The sequence below is a fragment of the Dipteris shenzhenensis genome, chromosome 24, assembly GCF_047967505.1.
Source record: "Dipteris shenzhenensis isolate YYH24624 ecotype China chromosome 24, Dip_SZ_1.0, whole genome shotgun sequence".
NCBI lineage: Eukaryota > Viridiplantae > Streptophyta > Polypodiopsida > Gleicheniales > Dipteridaceae > Dipteris > Dipteris shenzhenensis.
In genome coordinates, this window is record NC_141619.1 from 10,891,273 (window position 1) to 10,908,239 (window position 16,967).

At 41.5% G+C, this 16,967-nt stretch overlaps 1 protein-coding gene across 3 annotated transcripts; it reads right to left on the reverse strand.

Annotated features, from left to right (window-relative positions):
- Window positions 1-12,384: 12,384 nt before the first annotated feature.
- On the reverse strand, window positions 12,385-14,049 carry LOC147886208 (uncharacterized). Of its 3 annotated transcripts, none has more exons than XM_087395776.1 (4): window positions 13,870-14,047; window positions 13,628-13,726; window positions 13,340-13,491; window positions 12,385-13,201 (listed from the first exon to the last, which is right to left on the reverse strand). In XM_087395776.1, exons 1-4 carry the CDS (start codon window positions 14,021-14,023, stop codon window positions 13,034-13,036), a joined length of 573 nt encoding a protein of 190 aa, XP_087251902.1. In that variant the 5' UTR covers window positions 14,024-14,047; the 3' UTR covers window positions 12,385-13,033. The 3 variants fall into 3 exon arrangements, with proteins under 3 accessions (XP_087251902.1, XP_087251903.1, XP_087251904.1); XM_087395777.1 differs by having other exon boundaries at window positions 12,385-13,198; window positions 13,870-14,043; XM_087395778.1 differs by lacking the exon at window positions 13,628-13,726 and having other exon boundaries at window positions 13,870-14,049.
- Between the last annotated feature and the right edge of the window lie 2,918 nt (window positions 14,050-16,967).

Consider the following 16,967-nt stretch of genomic DNA (forward strand, 5'->3'; position numbering starts at 1 on the left):
GCTATGAGTAGTGGTGGTTGTAGTCACCGACCTTCAAAAGTAAATCACCCACACCATCAACAACTGGTGGATGTGGACGAATAACAATGGGGAGCCTAGACTCAGCCCTGGACTTCAACCGTAAGCAAAAATTCATGTGGGCCTATGCCTCCTCAATCATCCTCTCTATTTCTAAAACGAAAACATGAGAATATATACAAAATATTAGAACTTTCCAAAACCTCCAAACATATGTGTTTTAACCGCCCTTGTGCAATGATATTTAAGTGCCTCATAGCAAAAATAGTGAGCCGTGTAGCATACAAAAAGCACATGATATGTGGTATGTAACACATATTGTGTTGCATAGTACATGCTATATAGTGCATAGCTTATATAGAACAAGTTTTGTGTTATATAGAGCAAGCTATATAGAACAAGTTTTGTTTTATATAGCACACAGTATGAGCTATATAGCTCATTGGGTATGTTTGAAATATTAGATTAAGTACTATAGCAAAGATAATGTACATCACATAGCATGAGCTATATGGCTCATTCAGTAGGCTTGAAAGAATAGATTCAATGCTATATAGCATAGATAATGTACATCACATAGCATGATAGCTCATTCAACATGCTTGAAATATTAGATTAAGTACTATATAGCAGAGATAATGTACAACACATGAGCTATATAGCTCATTTAGTAGGCTTGGAAGAATAGATTGAGTTGTATAGCATAGATAATGTACATAGCACATACTATGAGCTATATAGCTCTTACATTATGTCTCCATTATGTTTGGTAGCACATACGATGAGCTATATAGCTCTTACATTATATTTGGAAGAATAGATTGAGTGCTATATAGCATGGGATAATGTACATAGCACATAGCATGAGCTATATAGCTCATTCAACATGCTTGAAATATTAGATTAAGTACTATATAGTAGAGATAATGTATAGCACATGAGCTATATAGCTCATTTAATAGGCTTGAAAGAATAGATTGAGTGCTATATAGCATAGATAATGTACATAGCACATAGTATGAGCTATATAGCTCTTACATTATGCTTGGAAGAATAGATTGAGTGCTATATAGCATGGGATAATGTACATAGCACATAGCATGAGCTATATAGCTCATTCAGCATGCTTGAAATATTAGATTAAGTACTATATAGCAAAGATAATGTACAACACATGCCCTATATAGCTCACTTGGTAGGCTTGAAAGAATAGATTGAGTGCTATATAGCATAGATAATGTACATAGCACACAATATGAGCTATACAGCTACATTATGTTTGGAAGAATAGATTGCATGCTATATAGCATGGGATAATGTATACAGCACATAGCATGAGCTATATAGCTCATTCAATATGATTGCTTGCTATATAACAGAGATAATGTACATATCACATAGTATGATCTATATAGCTCGTACAGTATGCTTGGAAGAACAGATTGAGTGCTATAGAGCAGGGATAATGTACATAGCACATAGCATGACCTATGTAGCTTATACAGCAGGTTGAGAGAATAGATTGAGTGTATATACCAGAGATAAAGTACATAGCACACAATATGAGCTATATAGCTCATTCAGTATGATTAAAAAATGAAATAAAGAAATATGTAAAAGAAATAATGTAGAGCACATAGTATGAGCTATATAATGCAGCTCGTTTAATAATGCTTGAAAGAATAGATTACATGCTATATATCAGAGATATTGTATATAACAAACTGTATGAGATATATAGCTCATGTAGAATGCTTGAGAGATTAGATAAAGTGCTATATAGCACAAATAAAAAATAATATAAAATCATTTGGGAGACTCACCTTGGCATCATCAACCCTTTTCTGCAGTTCTTGTACATCGTCTTTGGTATGCAATCTTTGGAACATTTGCAGCAACCGATTCTCGATCAGCATTCTCTCCAAGACTGAACAGTTCAGCTTTGACCCTATTCATCTCTGTGCGCTTGCCTTCTGCTCTATACAAGTCTCGGCTAGCAACCTCAAGAAATGGCATTCCTCATCAAGCATCGACTTCAGACATCCCAACCTAATCTCGGTTGCATTTGTCATTCCAGCAATGCCATCTTCTTGCTTTTTCTGGAGTTTTGAGCTCATATAAAACATTTTTTTCACTGGTGTTGTGGAAACGACAGGTTTTACATTGGAGGGTGAAGGGAACGTACCATGCAAAGAACTCATATTATCTTTCCACCTCTTGTGCTTTTCACCTATATGCCCTCGAACCTCATCATGTTCCATTGCACCCTTCACAAATGAAGACCATGCAATGGTGAAAGGCTGCATATCCTCATCTCTTTGCATTGACTTACAGTTCTCCAAGGCAAAACACTTTGCAAAAAATAGCCCAATTTCATAATTGGGCGGCCTCTCTTCATAGACTTCATAGTGATGCTGCACAAGCTTCTTGGCAAACTCATCACGTACATGATACAATTTTATTTTATTCTGCCCACAAACTAGTTTGGGACACACAAATATAGACTCCCAGTCTGCAAGGTTGATGTCTTTTGAACTTGTTTATATCTCCCTTGGATCTATTCCAACGATAATGAGCCCATATTCCTCATTAAACTCCCATGTGTACCGGCAAAAATGCTTTTGTACTAGGACTTGCACTTGTGATATCTTCTTAGATGCCTTGTGAGCTGCATTAGCTACCATGATCTTTGCAAAGATAGAAAGACTAAAAGCCAATATCTGTTGTGCAAATCTAATTTCACTAGTCGGCTTGAAGGAAAAAAGGGTATCTTTTGAAAGTCTATTATCAGCAATGCTTAAATTTGCTGTGCAGATTGAGCTTCCTAGTTCATGGCACTACATCCCTGAAAATAAAAGATGTCACTGGAATTAAAGTGATGTTGCGAACAAAGCTTCATTGGCACACACACAGAGAGAGAGAGAGAGAGGGATTAAGGGAGAGAGTGGTGCTGCATATAGAGGGAACGTGAGCCTATCTAGAGAGGGAAAGTGGGTGTTTTGAAGCATAGTTTTTTTTTGGGAACTTCACAAACAAATTTATGAAGCTTGAAAGTGTGCAGCAAATTTAAACACTAATTCTCAACTTCACCACTCATGCTTTCAAAAAAAGTTCATCACACTGTACTTGTTTGAATCCTCACTGTGGGGAAACTGAAGTTGAGCTAGACGATAGCGTACTAGAACAAATGATGAATATAGTAGATTGAAGCTCTTCAACTTGCAGGATAGGGGAACAAATGGGACAACATGATCAGGAAGGAATGGAATTTTGGAGTTGGAATCTAAGAACTACCTGAAACATCTTATCAGTATTTCAATTACTTGGTAGTGGTGCACGTAATTATGCAACAAACCCTCTATATTTTATTTAAAATTATAAGAACCATTTTTTTTCTTCATCTAAGTACTATATATTTTGCTATATTTTCATGCTATATAGTGGAAAAAGCATTCCACATTACCTTGATTTCACCCTAAGCTTTATTTGAGCATTTTTTATTAGGGTACATTGAAAATAACCCACATACTCTTTTTTAGTTGTTGCACCATTGATGTGGCAGACACGCAAGAAGCTCTACAAGTGATTGTAGGGGTCTTCATCACCCGTGCCTTTGCAATTTTGCAACTTTACCTTGATGTTGGAGCTTGGACTTAGATTTCTCTACTCCACCTGAGTAGGCAGGCCATCCACTCGGAAGGAGCGAGTCACTAGCCTTCCATTTGTCATAACTGCCTTCATGGGTGTGAGGTTGCTATGGACTCTCCTTGAATTCGTTGGTCCTATCTTTAGCTCTCAAAGGTACAGTTTGACATTCGCATGTTGGCTGAGTATAATTTCTATCTATTGTGAGAGGAACTCGAGAAAACTTCCTTAGTTGCTCCAAATTCACCTTAGGTCTTCGGTGGCATCTCTCTCCATTAGAAGCATGCCACTCTTCTCGATGGTTTTTTATTTGTCCATCAGCCATAGCTAGTCTTCTATCTTCATATCTTTCTCATTGTTGACAGCTTTGTACTCTCATCCAACTAACTCAGAAGTGCTCGGACTACCTCCCAACCCAGAATTGTGCTCAATGAAGATGCTTTCTCTTGTAGTCCTAAGGTGAGTGTGCTCGGGGGTGCAAAACAAATTTCAAGAAATAAACAATCAGAGGTCGAGGTTAGCTAACAAGGGAGAACCATATGATGACAAGAGAACATTGAGTTATCATGCACTCCACACTTATACAATAGAGTTGAATAGATGAGAATCATAAGTCTATTCATTATCATTGGATCAAAACAATCTTGATACAAACAGGACACCTTGGCTTGCAATGAACACTCCCTAATCGTATCAACTTAGGTCAAAGGAAGAGCACTTAGCACATTGCTCTCTTTGTTTTTTTCCTTGCCCATTACAACCGCCTCCACCACTCCTTGCTCCTAACCGAGGCTGATGCTCAGTGACCACATACCACAATTAGCCTAACCCGGGGCTAACATCTCGCCTTAGCTATCCTTGCCCATGTCCATGTAAGAAAACAATACAACGTCTGTGCTCAACAGATAACAGGATCTCATATGCAAGAGAGAAAAGCAGATAGTATGGAGAATCCAAAATTTGATTACTGTAAAACTAATACAATAGATGGCGCTGCCTCCCAGCCATGCGCTCCTGTGTGAGAAGCTTCAATGGCGTGCTGGAAACAGTAGAGGACGGAGGCTAGATGCTAAGGAATCAGGGTTGCTGTAGCCAGTGGCTTGCTCTTATATAGCCACCAGTCGTAGTCGGTTAGACCCAATTGGGAGACCGACCCAGTCGGCCGTTTTTTCCCAGATCTTACTCCACACCATTTGCGCGTGAAGCCAATCCCCACGGATCCCTTCGCAGATGTGTCTACCACCACACAGAATGGGATTGATACTTGTGCGAACCTTCGGATTTCTAGCTTTCGTAACGGCGGTAAAATTACGTACCACAGTAATACCGGCTTTCCACGTAACATAGGTTTCTAAATTACTGCCCACCGAGAAATAAGCCAAAATATAGGATTGCGGACACACGGCCCTCCCCTCCCTCCTGATGGGGGGGCCATTGATGGCACAATCCTATTCAAGTTAGAGGCTTTCAGGATACACCGTCATTGCATCCGACGGTTCCGAACCTTTCATTTAATAAGTCCACGTAGAGCCTTACGCATCATCAGGAGCACCTTTCGGGGTACCCAATGGTACATAGGAGGTGACTTTAGCCTTTCAACGCGATGAATCATGGTGTATTGTGTAGCATTATACGAATAATTATTCAAGACGAGGGAGTTTTCAATTCAATCCAAACTTTTGGGCCGACTGGAGGTCGAAATAGGCCATCGACCACACGTTAGAACCGTGATGCAGAATAGAGCAACTTACCTACAGTTTTCATTCGGCCCATAGCCCCAGAGCCATCCAGGATCATCTAAGGCTCCAAACGGGCCTCGCAACCCGAGAGTGGGCTGCCTTAGGAAATGCTCCGTCTACCCTCAGTGTAGTCAATCATGGGATGCCTTCCTGCACTTGCATGTAGACTAGTTGGCAATGTGCCAACTCTATTTGAAGCCGTCCAGCCATCAGGCCACACATGGCCCCCATCTGGTGTCCAAACCAGGACCTACTAGATAACCGAGCTACTCAAATGCCTTCTCCTCATATGGGGGGCTTACAAGTAGAGTTAGCTGGTTCCCGCGTAGTTACACGAGAGTGGAGCATTGATATCTAACAGTCCACATAGACTGGCAAGGACTAGACATTACTTGAAGGTGGATGCTCGAGGATTGAACCCGTGTGGTCATCAACGCCTTTATCGGATGGGAGGTCAGGGATGAACCAGTTGTCGAGATGTCATGGCTTCATCTAGAGGAGGGGAACATGGTGGCTCAAAATGTTGCCCCTTTGGCAGCCAAGGATATTTAGTATTGATGTCCACTGGTAGGTGCTCGAGTTTAGCAAGCCAATCCAACGCCCAGCCCTCGGTGCGACTAGATCTTCAAATGGAACGTTGGTACCTAGCATTTCAAAATTGGTATGATACTGCTTCACCTAGCGGACTTGCTCTTGCCACTAGATTCCCGGATCCTTGCACAAATTGCATATATTATTGTGCATGGAATGAGCCTCTGTTACATGACTGCAGATTAGTTTCTCAAGTTCTCCTAAAACCTACAATTCCATTCCCTCTCAACCCGTTGCTCACTAAGGATGAGCATCTAGACTAGGCTACCACAGAAAGTCAGAGGCAGGTGTTAAGAGAGAACATGGTCTACACAGTTTACCTAGCAAACCATTAGATTCCCCCCTAGGCATTGGAGCACAAATTGTTTTGACAAGCCAAGTACCAAGAGGAGGTTTTTCGAAGAATAGATGATTAACTTGTGCACGGCTGCTAAGTGTAAGTCTCTATAGGAGCAACTCGAGGGAGAAAGGGTAGTTCACAAGGCACCAATTCAGGCACACTATCAAATGCAACATGTACATACCGAGCTTCAACCCAACTACAACAATCTGCAATGCAAGGTCGAATGCCTGAAGGACCTTTGCCTAAGGGAGGCGGTCATAGAAAGGCAAGCCCTACAGGAGGAGAACATGCAATTATAAGCCAAGCTTGATAGGCATCCGTAGCTCTAGTAACTTATTCATCTCTCTAGGTGCTCAATGAACATCCTAGCAACCTGCCTTGTAGACAACTACTAAACAATGATGGAGCTGATGGACAAACTGGTGGGCTTAAGCAATCTATTTTGGGTGAGTAGGTAGGTAGCTCAGCCCAACATTCCTCAGTTGGGGGAGGTACTTCACAGACTAAGGGGCCAGAAGGGGTTACGGCCCAAGCTCTTTTGATCCTGCGCTCGAGTTAGATAACGAGTACCAAGAAAGCCACACAAATAGACTGCACTTTTGATGCGTTAGTGCAGATCTAAGTTTTGGTAGAGGTGTTAGATAAGGAGGTGTAGACAGATCAGGTAGCATATGTCAAACTGATTTTGCTAGTTGAGGGTCTCCTCATTGTAGTGGCTACATCGGAAGTTTTATGGCGTGTTTTGGGTAGGGAGGAGATGCCCATCCATTATCAAGTTTATCAATAGTAGTTAGAAGTAGATGAAATGGTTATTGCACGCACCCTCCATCTAATAAGAAATTTTGGAGCTTGTATATCCTATTATATCGGTGTATGATAAGGCACAATTTGAGATTTCAACCATTTCATGGAGGAGCACCCTCAAAGGCAGCAAAACGTATTCAAGACTAAGTGCAGGCTGATTCTCACCCAAGTACGACAGTTACCCAAGCCTATTGTGGCCGAGTTACCCGTATACTATTGCAGCATTGTCCCATTGTTAAAGACTTCCACCAACCGGTAGGGTCCATTCCAACCCAGCTTAAAATTAGTTTTGATAGGCCTCATCTTAGCAATGCAGAGAAATCCCTTCTTTACATGCTTAGGCACAATGCTTGGTTTTTCTTCTGTGCTGTATCACTATCTGAGACCAAGCAACTCGGAGGCATAGCTCATCAAGGTGGCTTAGCTGATGTAATCGCCCCTTGATTGACTCTCGTTCACCTAAATGATGCTCGACCGCAATTCAAAGACTCAGAACTACAAATTCCAAAGGAACAACCGCCTCTAGGCCAAAGGCCATTTGAAAAGGTGTAAGATTTGTAGTAACCTTGTAAGGAGTACGGTAAGTCCTCAAAGTAGAGTGGAGCTTGGTATCCCATTCACCTTTAGTAAACTGCACTATTTAAGTGAGAATGAGTTTCAATGTCTTGTTAGTGGACTCAGCTTCACCATTACCATGAGCATAGTAAGTAGTGGAGACTGTATGCATGATATTGAATTCCTTTTTCAGCAACTGCATCACATCATTGAGAAAATGTGTACCTTTAGCTACAGAGGGCATCAATATCTGCATATGATATTTTCATAGACAAACTCGGCGTTGCTTCGAGCTGAGTTGTCTCGAAGTGCCTTAGCTTCTGCCCACTTAAAAGCATATTTAGTGGTGACGAGTATATACTTTGTTTTGAGTGAACCTTGTGGGTTTAAAAGAACAAACAAAATCCAAACCCCAACGTTGAAAGGCTTCCCATGGTCTGGTGGGTTGCAAAGGCATAGATTGATTAGCTAATAAACGTGTAGCGTGTTGACACACATCACATTGCATACTCTTGGTTAGAGCATCTTTGATAAGTGTCTCCCACCATAATCCTACTTGTAAGACTTTCTAAGCAGTTAGCTCGCCTTGAAAGTGTCCTCTTGACGGGGACCCAAGTGAGCCTCCTACAACACGACTGCACCTTCATGGGGTAGCACCCAACAATGAACAATCCCATCTGCACAATGTTGATAGAGCTGCCCACCAATGTGAGTGTATTTCCGCGCCTTGAAAACAAGTTGCCTGCACTTACTCAAGGCATAGTGTCAGGGAATGTGCCTTTAGACAGGTAATCTACCAACTCGGCATATTTGTTCTCACAATAATAAATTGCAAAAAAGTTAACATCTGGCAATTCCATGTCAACTCCATGTATTTGCTCGGATGCTAGTACCCTGGACAAAAAATCATTTCCCACAGGGATCTTACCTGGTTTATGAATAATTTTGGAAGTTGAACTCCTATAGTAGAAGCATCCAATGAACAAGCCATCCTTGAATGACAATCTTGTTAATAAGATAAAGCTTGATGGTCCACATAGAACACAAAGGGATTTCCAAGTAAATATCCCCAAAGCTTCTCACTTGGTTGTGCTATAGTTTGACTCAGTAGGTGTTAGCAACCTGCTAGCATAATATACTGAATAGTCCAATTGACCATTCAGCTAAGCTAGAATAATACCCAAAGCATAACCAGAAGCATCCACATGCACATGGAAGATGAGAGGTTGCCAGCATAATACATTGGATAGTCCCATTGACCATTCGACTAAGCTAGAATAATACCCAAAGCATAACTAGAAGCATCCACATGCACATGGAAGATGATATCCCATCTTGGTTGTCTGAGGATTGGAGTATCCATTTCTCGGTTTTTCAAATCATTGAAAACTATAGTCAACTCAAAATTCCATTCAAATCATTGAAAACTATAATCAACTCGAAATTCCATTCAAACTTAGTATCCTTTTTTGTCAATTCATACAAGGGCACTACAATCTTAGCAAAGTCCTTGATGAACCCATGATAGAAACTAATAAACCCCACAAAAGAATATAATAGAGTTAAGTTCTAAGATTCAAGCATCTACTGTATGGCCTTAATTTTACCTGGCTCGGTTCTGATTCCATCCTTAGAAATAACATGACCGAGCAGAACACCAACTCGGACACAGAACACACTCTTAGCAGGATTCAACAAGATACCCGCTTGTCTACATCTTCAAAAAAACCTTCTCAGGGTATCTTAGGTGATCAATATCCAAGAAATATACACAGAAATCATCTAAGTAAATTGCAATGAACTCAATGAGGTAATCTTGGAAGGTTTCCACCATAAACTTATTAAAAGTTGACGGGGCATTTCTCAATCCAAAAGGTATCACTTTGGTGACATAGGCACCCCACTCTGTAATAAAAGAAGTTTTTAATTGATCCTTTATAATAAAAGAAGTTTTTGATTGATCCTCTAAAACCATTGTAATATGATTATACCCACTATAGCCATCCATAAATGAGTACGTCTCATGACCTGCAATTTGATCCAAAATTCCATCAGTGAAAGGTATGGGAAATGGATTTGAGGTTGTGTGGGCAATTAATTTCTGGACTATAATTCTGGTAGTCCATGCAAACTCGGAGTTTGCTAGGCACAACCACAATAGGAAAGAGCAAGTCACAACGGTCAATAGCATATATAAATCCAACTTGTAAGAGTTGATCCAACTACTTGCTTGGCATTATTGGGATTCATTCTACATCTTTGCTAGTGGATTGGCTTAGCATTGAGCACTAAAGGTATCTTATGCTGACATAATTCAAGAGGAGCTCCCTTTAAATCTCTGTAACTCCATACAAACACATCCTTATACTTAACGAAGAAATCCTTTGTCAATCCTAGTTTCTCAATAGACAGATTGGCACTTACCACTACCATAGCTAGGTGATCTTGTGTTCTGAAGTTCGACTCTTGTGTAGGTTTTGGAACTAACTATTCAATTCCGAGATGTGATTATTACGAGTACTTCAATAATCTCGCTTTCTCCTTCAACATCTTCCATAAATTTGCTCAAAAAAAGGTCCTTCTGTTTATCAATCTGTTCAACCCTAAACTTCTTCCTGATGTCTATAGCTACTTGGAAAATATCTATCTCACCAACAGGTAAGCTATGCAACTCCATTAATAGGGATTCAACATCCTACGAAAATGGATCTTTGACTTGTAGATTCTTATGTCGACGACAACTCAAAACCTTTCGAGGGTTGGTCGATACACACACATCCTAACCCTCTGTCTTAATAGTCATCTCTTCTAGGTTTGGTAGATGCCATGTGGCAGTGTTTGAGCCTGCTACATCGGCAAATCCATCTGAGAAAGCTAGGCTGCCATGTGGGTAGCAAGCACACAAAGGAAAGAAAGAAAGAAGCGCTACTACATAGGCAACACATGGACTGCCATGTGGGCAGCACCCAGGTTAGGTACCCAGCGGCCTTTGATTACAGGTGCAGTCATCAGAGCATGTACGGACCAGTAAGAGCAGGTATGCTAGTCTAGACCTGGAACAACTCATCGACAGCCCAGGGGTCAAAGAGTCAGTAAGAGCAGGTATGCTAGTCTAGACCTGGAACAACTCATCGACAGCCCAGGGGTCAAAGAGTAATACTGATGCATGTTGCCTTTTGTGTGGACGCAGTAGGGCTGGATCTCATGCAGGAAAGCAAGAGCAGGTCCAACAATTAGGCTGGAAAGGTGGGGGCACACCTGCGTGGAGAAGACTTGAAGCATTAGCTGGGGAAACAACCTGGTAAGACTCCGATTGAGACAGTATTGTGCCTGGACCAATGGTAGGCTGCCACGTGGCCAAGCAGGCCAGCAGGGCCACATCACAAGGCAACCAACCAGGTTGATTTGACAGACCACCAGGTCGGGTCCCACAGAGTGATTGGTCTGGAAAAGTTGACTGATTTAGGGACTGACTAGTCGGGTATTTCAGGGTCTCCTCGGCCCTATAAAAGGGAGCTCTTCAAGGCTCAATTCAGTGAGCAATTTATGCTGCAGTCTATCCTCAAGGACCTATCTAGGAGTGTTCTGGTGCAACAATGGAGGTGGATGACTATAGGGATCAAGAGCTCAAGTGTCTTCACCATTGGCTGCCCTCACAGTAGCAAGGAAGACTGCATTAAGGGAGGAGATCTGTGCCTCAGCTTGGGTTGAATTCAGAGCAACTAGGAGGTCAAGGAACCTGGAATTGGCTGTCCATAGGAGCAACAAGGAGACGAGATTACAAGGCACACAAATGAGGCCCACTCAAGCTCTAGAAGAGCACTGCAGGCCTAGCGTTTTGGAAGTGCCAAAGAGGAACGAGAACAGCCTTGTGGCTAGTAGGCTCCACGTGTAATAGACACTCCGCTAATAGAGGGTGGTACACTGGACATAGTTTTGTATTGGTCCACATTGGACGGAAATATATTTTGTTGGTCTTCATCTCTGTTTTGAGCATTGTTTATTTACTGTCTAGACATCTATTGAAGTACACAAAAAGGAAAGAAGCTTTGGATTTGAATATACCATTGTGAAAGTTCCTAGGCATCTCTGAGGTCTAGGTGCCACTGTGCGTACCCTAACAACATCACTTACAGAAGCGGGAAATTTTCATATGCAGCAGACATGTTATTTTGCAAACATTTCAAGATAGCGTAAGATGTAAACCTTAGAGCTAGGTAAACCTCCCCAAGACGTTATCTTCGGCCATAGATCAAGCCACTTTATCGACACCTGTCATTCTCAAGTGCCGTGTAAACCCCAGTCCATTACTTGTTCTAGATCATGCAAAAGCTAGGTTCTCACTTCAAGCTAGCTCTCATTACATTCAAATTTTAAAAAAACAATGTGCGGTCTCAATCAGGAAAAGTGATTCGGACATCCACTCATTTCATCCATGATTAAGAGAAGACTTTCTTTTAACATCACATGATTCCAAAGTTCAAAACTTCTAAATTTTTAAATTTGAGACTAAGCTTATAAAGCAGATAGCTAAACTTTTAGTAGAAGAAAACATTCAGAAAACCAACCTCAGTTTGGACTAATAAGCTGAAATCTCAGTCTTATTTAAATGCCAAACAGATACCACATACTCTATGTTGAAACAGAACACCACTGTAACTCTTTGAGCTTCCATGAAGTGTGCACACTTGTTAACTTTGGAGGTTCAATGAGTCAATGAATGGGTAACAAGACATGCTGGCTTGGGACTTTAAGAGTATCAACGTAAATCTGTAAAGCTAACATTATCTACGACTTAAACATGACAAATCCAAGTGTGCAAAGGAAAGTCAGACTATTTAATGGCTCCACAATGTAAAATATAGACAGGCATTTCAATAACGATCTTGCATTTATATCTACAAGGTCAACAGTGTCGGATAGATGAAGATTCTGGTTGGCTCATTTCCAAACTCAGTACTTGTATCATGGGATCACGTTTAGTCCTCATGCTGCTCGCCCCTCTTCATCATTGACTCCGTCTATAGGTCTCTCACAATCCAAACTCAACCAGTAACTAGCAAGTCCCTGCTTGTGTCTTTGAATGCGCTTGTATATGGCTCTTTGGATATGAGATATGATGAATGGATCTTGAGTGTAGATAATGCAACAACTAGCACTTTCATCTCCTTGTAGTAGAACAGATGCCCATGTGTGATCCATTTTAAGGAAACCCCAAATTGCATTGGCGCAGAAGACATATCCTGGCTGTTCTTCAAGTCCTTTACTTCTTGCAATCAGCATGTTCACCAGTCGGTTCCTAGTACTTTGATAATCATGAGTGACTTCAAGTAGAATGCTAAATCTCAATGATGTCAACTCTTGTTTCTTTTCTCTCGCATGCTACGCATCCTACCCTCCCTGTCCCTTTACAAGACTTACAAGAAGCACCTAAGATGCTCTTTTCCTGGGCTCTTAGAATATCTTCTTTCTGAAGCCAACCCATACTCCATCTTTCTCTATCCTGCTGCAACACCAAAATCATCAGAAAACCCTCATGGCATTTCAATGACGGCATCATTGAAGAAAGAATGCTGACGAATGTCCACACAAGCTATTCCAGCATACACTTTGGGGCAGGGGAGAGTGAGAAAAATATAAAGACCTTCAGGTTTTGTGCATTGAGCCAAAAACGTGTATTTGGGTCACATGTGGCGGCCAACTCTAAAAACCAATCCTTTTTTCCTCCTTTTTGCTTCGAGACTACTTCAAAGTGGCGCCAACCAAAGGTGGTCTCCATTGCTGTCCATTTTGAACCTGTTTCAAAAGGGATTAAGGTTGAAAGGTCATGAAAACAGCTGATACAGTCAAAGGCTTTTGAATTTTAGTATGACGCCGATGTGATCATTTAAACTGTCCCATTCGATTCTACTCAAGGTCACGTATTACTCACCAATAATCCGAAGAAAGTCTACACGATTTTTTGCATGGTAGCCCCCCTTGCCCAGAACCCCCTTCCCACCGCAACTATCGCAAGGAATGGTGCCCTTGTCTGCAAAGGAGGTGATGGGAAATTTACTGGCAGCCATTACTTTTCCATCATGTAAGAAACTGTAGTGCCAACGGCTCCGAACTGTGCGGAAAGAGGCGTGATAAGAAAAAATCAAACTCAAGAGGGGAGGTTTGCAGGAGCACCTCTACAGAAGCGGCAAGGAGAGACAGGATAAATTGATTTGAGAGGCTTAACGAAAGGGTGGGATTCCTCTGAGGAAGCGAACCGAACATTGACTGCAGCTCGGTGCAAGGAAGCAGGCAGATTAACCGCCATCAACGGCTTTAAAGTGATCATGGCTTTGTAGCACGGAGGAAGAAGCAGCAAAAACTTATATGTGGAGTTTGAATTCTGTTGGATCGCTGCCTATCGACGGTTCACATCGCAACACGTGGCACCGCTGCAATTGCGCAATCCACAAGCTCCCATATTTTTGGCATGCGTTCTCTTATTACGAGTAGCATGACCCATCTACGACAGGTTAGAGACCCGCTCCGCTAGGTCTCCGTGTGGGATGTTAAAATGCCTTTGATTTCAAGACCCCCAATACCATAGATATAAAATTTGTATATAAACTCAATGGTATTCATATATTCTATCCTACATATTTTCTTGTTTTGAACGTGTCATGTGTTAAGGAAAGGAGAGTTCCATGTCTTAAGAAAAGCAGAGTATCGAGGATTATAGGAGGCAAAAAAGAGTTTTTAAAAGATTGTTTGAAGAACTATAGAAATTTGAAGTTCGTAGAAAATATAACTAGGTAAAGAACATGCCCTGGAAATACTGAATGGTTTTCAATCTACACAATGAAGTGTTATCCTTCAAACATCCTCATTTAAGGAATGGTGATTTTATTAGTGTAAGAATATCCCCTTGCATATCCATGTGGTATTGAGGTTGCCCGACTTCTTGCACATTGTGAATCTCATCCAGAGGAAAATCCAAAAAAGAACTTTAGTAGTATTTATGGTATTTATGGTAGCTTTGAGTTCAGCTTCAATTTGATTTAGTGAGCTTCCTCCTCTCAGATCTCTGCTCACATCCCTTACGATTGATGTTGAGGCATGTCAACTAGAGCTGTTGATTATGGCAGCTTTCGGTTCACCTTCAATTTGATTTAGCAAGTGTCTTGAAAGACAAAAGTGACCAACCATTGCCACAATCATCATTTCCCATGAGAATCTGTTGCCTCTATTCCAACCCTCATCGTTTACTTTCATAAGAGAAGGAGGGGTGCCTTGGAGTCCAACCTCATGAATAAGGAATATAGAGATAGAGATATAGAGAAGAGTTGATTATATATAAGTAGGTGTTGCCCGCTATCTTTTTAAGAGAGGCTCCAAGGAGGCATGCGAGATGGTATTACCTTTTCAATGCAACCTCATAAATAAGGAATATATAGATAGAGATATAGAGAAGATATCCAAATTATATATTGGTGGGTTAGCCTTGGACTATTATTCTAAAGGTAGATAGACTCTCTACTCGCATCAAATGCTTTTACCTTCCAAACCCACTTGGTGCCAATAACCTTTCTGTTAGGTGGTCGATCTACCAGCTCCCAAGTTTCATTCTTCATGATGCTGTCATATTCTACTTGCATAGCGTTTTCCCAACGGTCTGCAAGTGCTTCCTCCAAACTCGCCAGGCTCCTTTACTTCTGCAATAATCTCAGCCATCAAGGCCATATTGACTATGTGAGCAGAAGCCCTCCTTTGCTCCTCGATTCTCTGAGATCGCCTTGGTCCATCTGCATGCTGCTCAATAGACATAGGCATCTGGTTATCATGGTCATAGAGTTGCCTTACCCATCGCGGCAATGGCTTTTCCGGTGGTGTAACAACAGGTGGTGACTTATACCTTCATCATCTAATATTTCCTCCTTTGTAGCTCCTGGGACAGGTCCATAGTGAATTACCTCTTCGTTTGATGATGATAAAGTGGAAGAGCTCTTCTCTGCCTCCACTGCATGTGGCTGCTCCCTGAACACCACATCGTGGCTCGCTATGATCTTCTTTGCCTCTCGGTCATACAACTTATAAGCTTTCTTCTCATCACAATAGCCTAAAAAGATACATTTGGTGCTTTTTGGTTGTAGCTTGTTTCTCTCTTTGTCTGATACATGCGCATAGCATTCACACCCAAACGTTCTGAAATGGGAGACAGATGGCTTCTTACCACTGTAAGCCTCATGTGGTGTTTTACCTTTGAGTGCCTTTGTATAGCTACGATTAAGGATGTAAACCGAAGTATTGATAGACTCAGCCCAAAAGTGGTTTGGCAGTCCAGCACCTTTCAACATACACCTCCCCATCTCCACGGTGGTCTGCATTCGGCGGTCAACAACCGAATTTTGCTGAGGCGTATGTGGTGTCATCATTTGTTGCTTGATCCCTTTGCTCTTGCAAAAATCTCCAAACTCTATAGAAACAAACTCACCACCACCATCCGATCTGATTTTCTTCACTTTTCTCCCTGTTTCATTTTCAACAAGCTATAGCCATTCTTTCAATTTACCAAAAGCTTGAGCCTTTTCGCGAAGAAAGTACACCCACATCTTCCTACTATAGTCGTTGACAATCAATAAAAAATAGGAAGATCCCCCCTAGGCCTGTGTAGGCATCTTACCACATAAGTCAACATGCACCAACTCTAGAGGAGGATTTGCTCTATTCTTGCTTTCTTGTGGGAATGCCTTTCTTTGTTGCTTGCCCATCATGCAAGCTTCACACGGTTCTTTGATTTCTACTATTGCAGGTAAGTGAGCAACCATACCTTGCTTCTGCATCTCCTTCAGCACTGCAAATCTGATGTGGCCGAATCTTTCATGCCCACTCAATCAGTGGCTGTAAGAGCACTTAGCTCATACAGGTTGTTCCTCCTTACTCCTGTGCCAACAAGATTGCCTGCACTATCTAGAATTTTTACTCCTCTCTTGTTGAACCTCACCTCATGGTCAAAGTCAATTATGGAAGCAATTGATAGCAAATTTCTCTTGATTTGTGGAACATACAGCACATTAGATAGTTTCTTAACATCTCCATTTACAAAAACAAATGAAACCGTACCTGTACCCTCAATAGGGCATTTTGCGTTATTACCAACCGTCATGGTGATGGGTTCTTGTAGAGGCTGCATGGAACAATATAGACCCTTCTTGGAGGTCATGTGATGGGAGGCACCACTATCCAACACCCATGAATCAGTGGTTGAAGCTTCTTGAACTGAGGAACACTCTTCC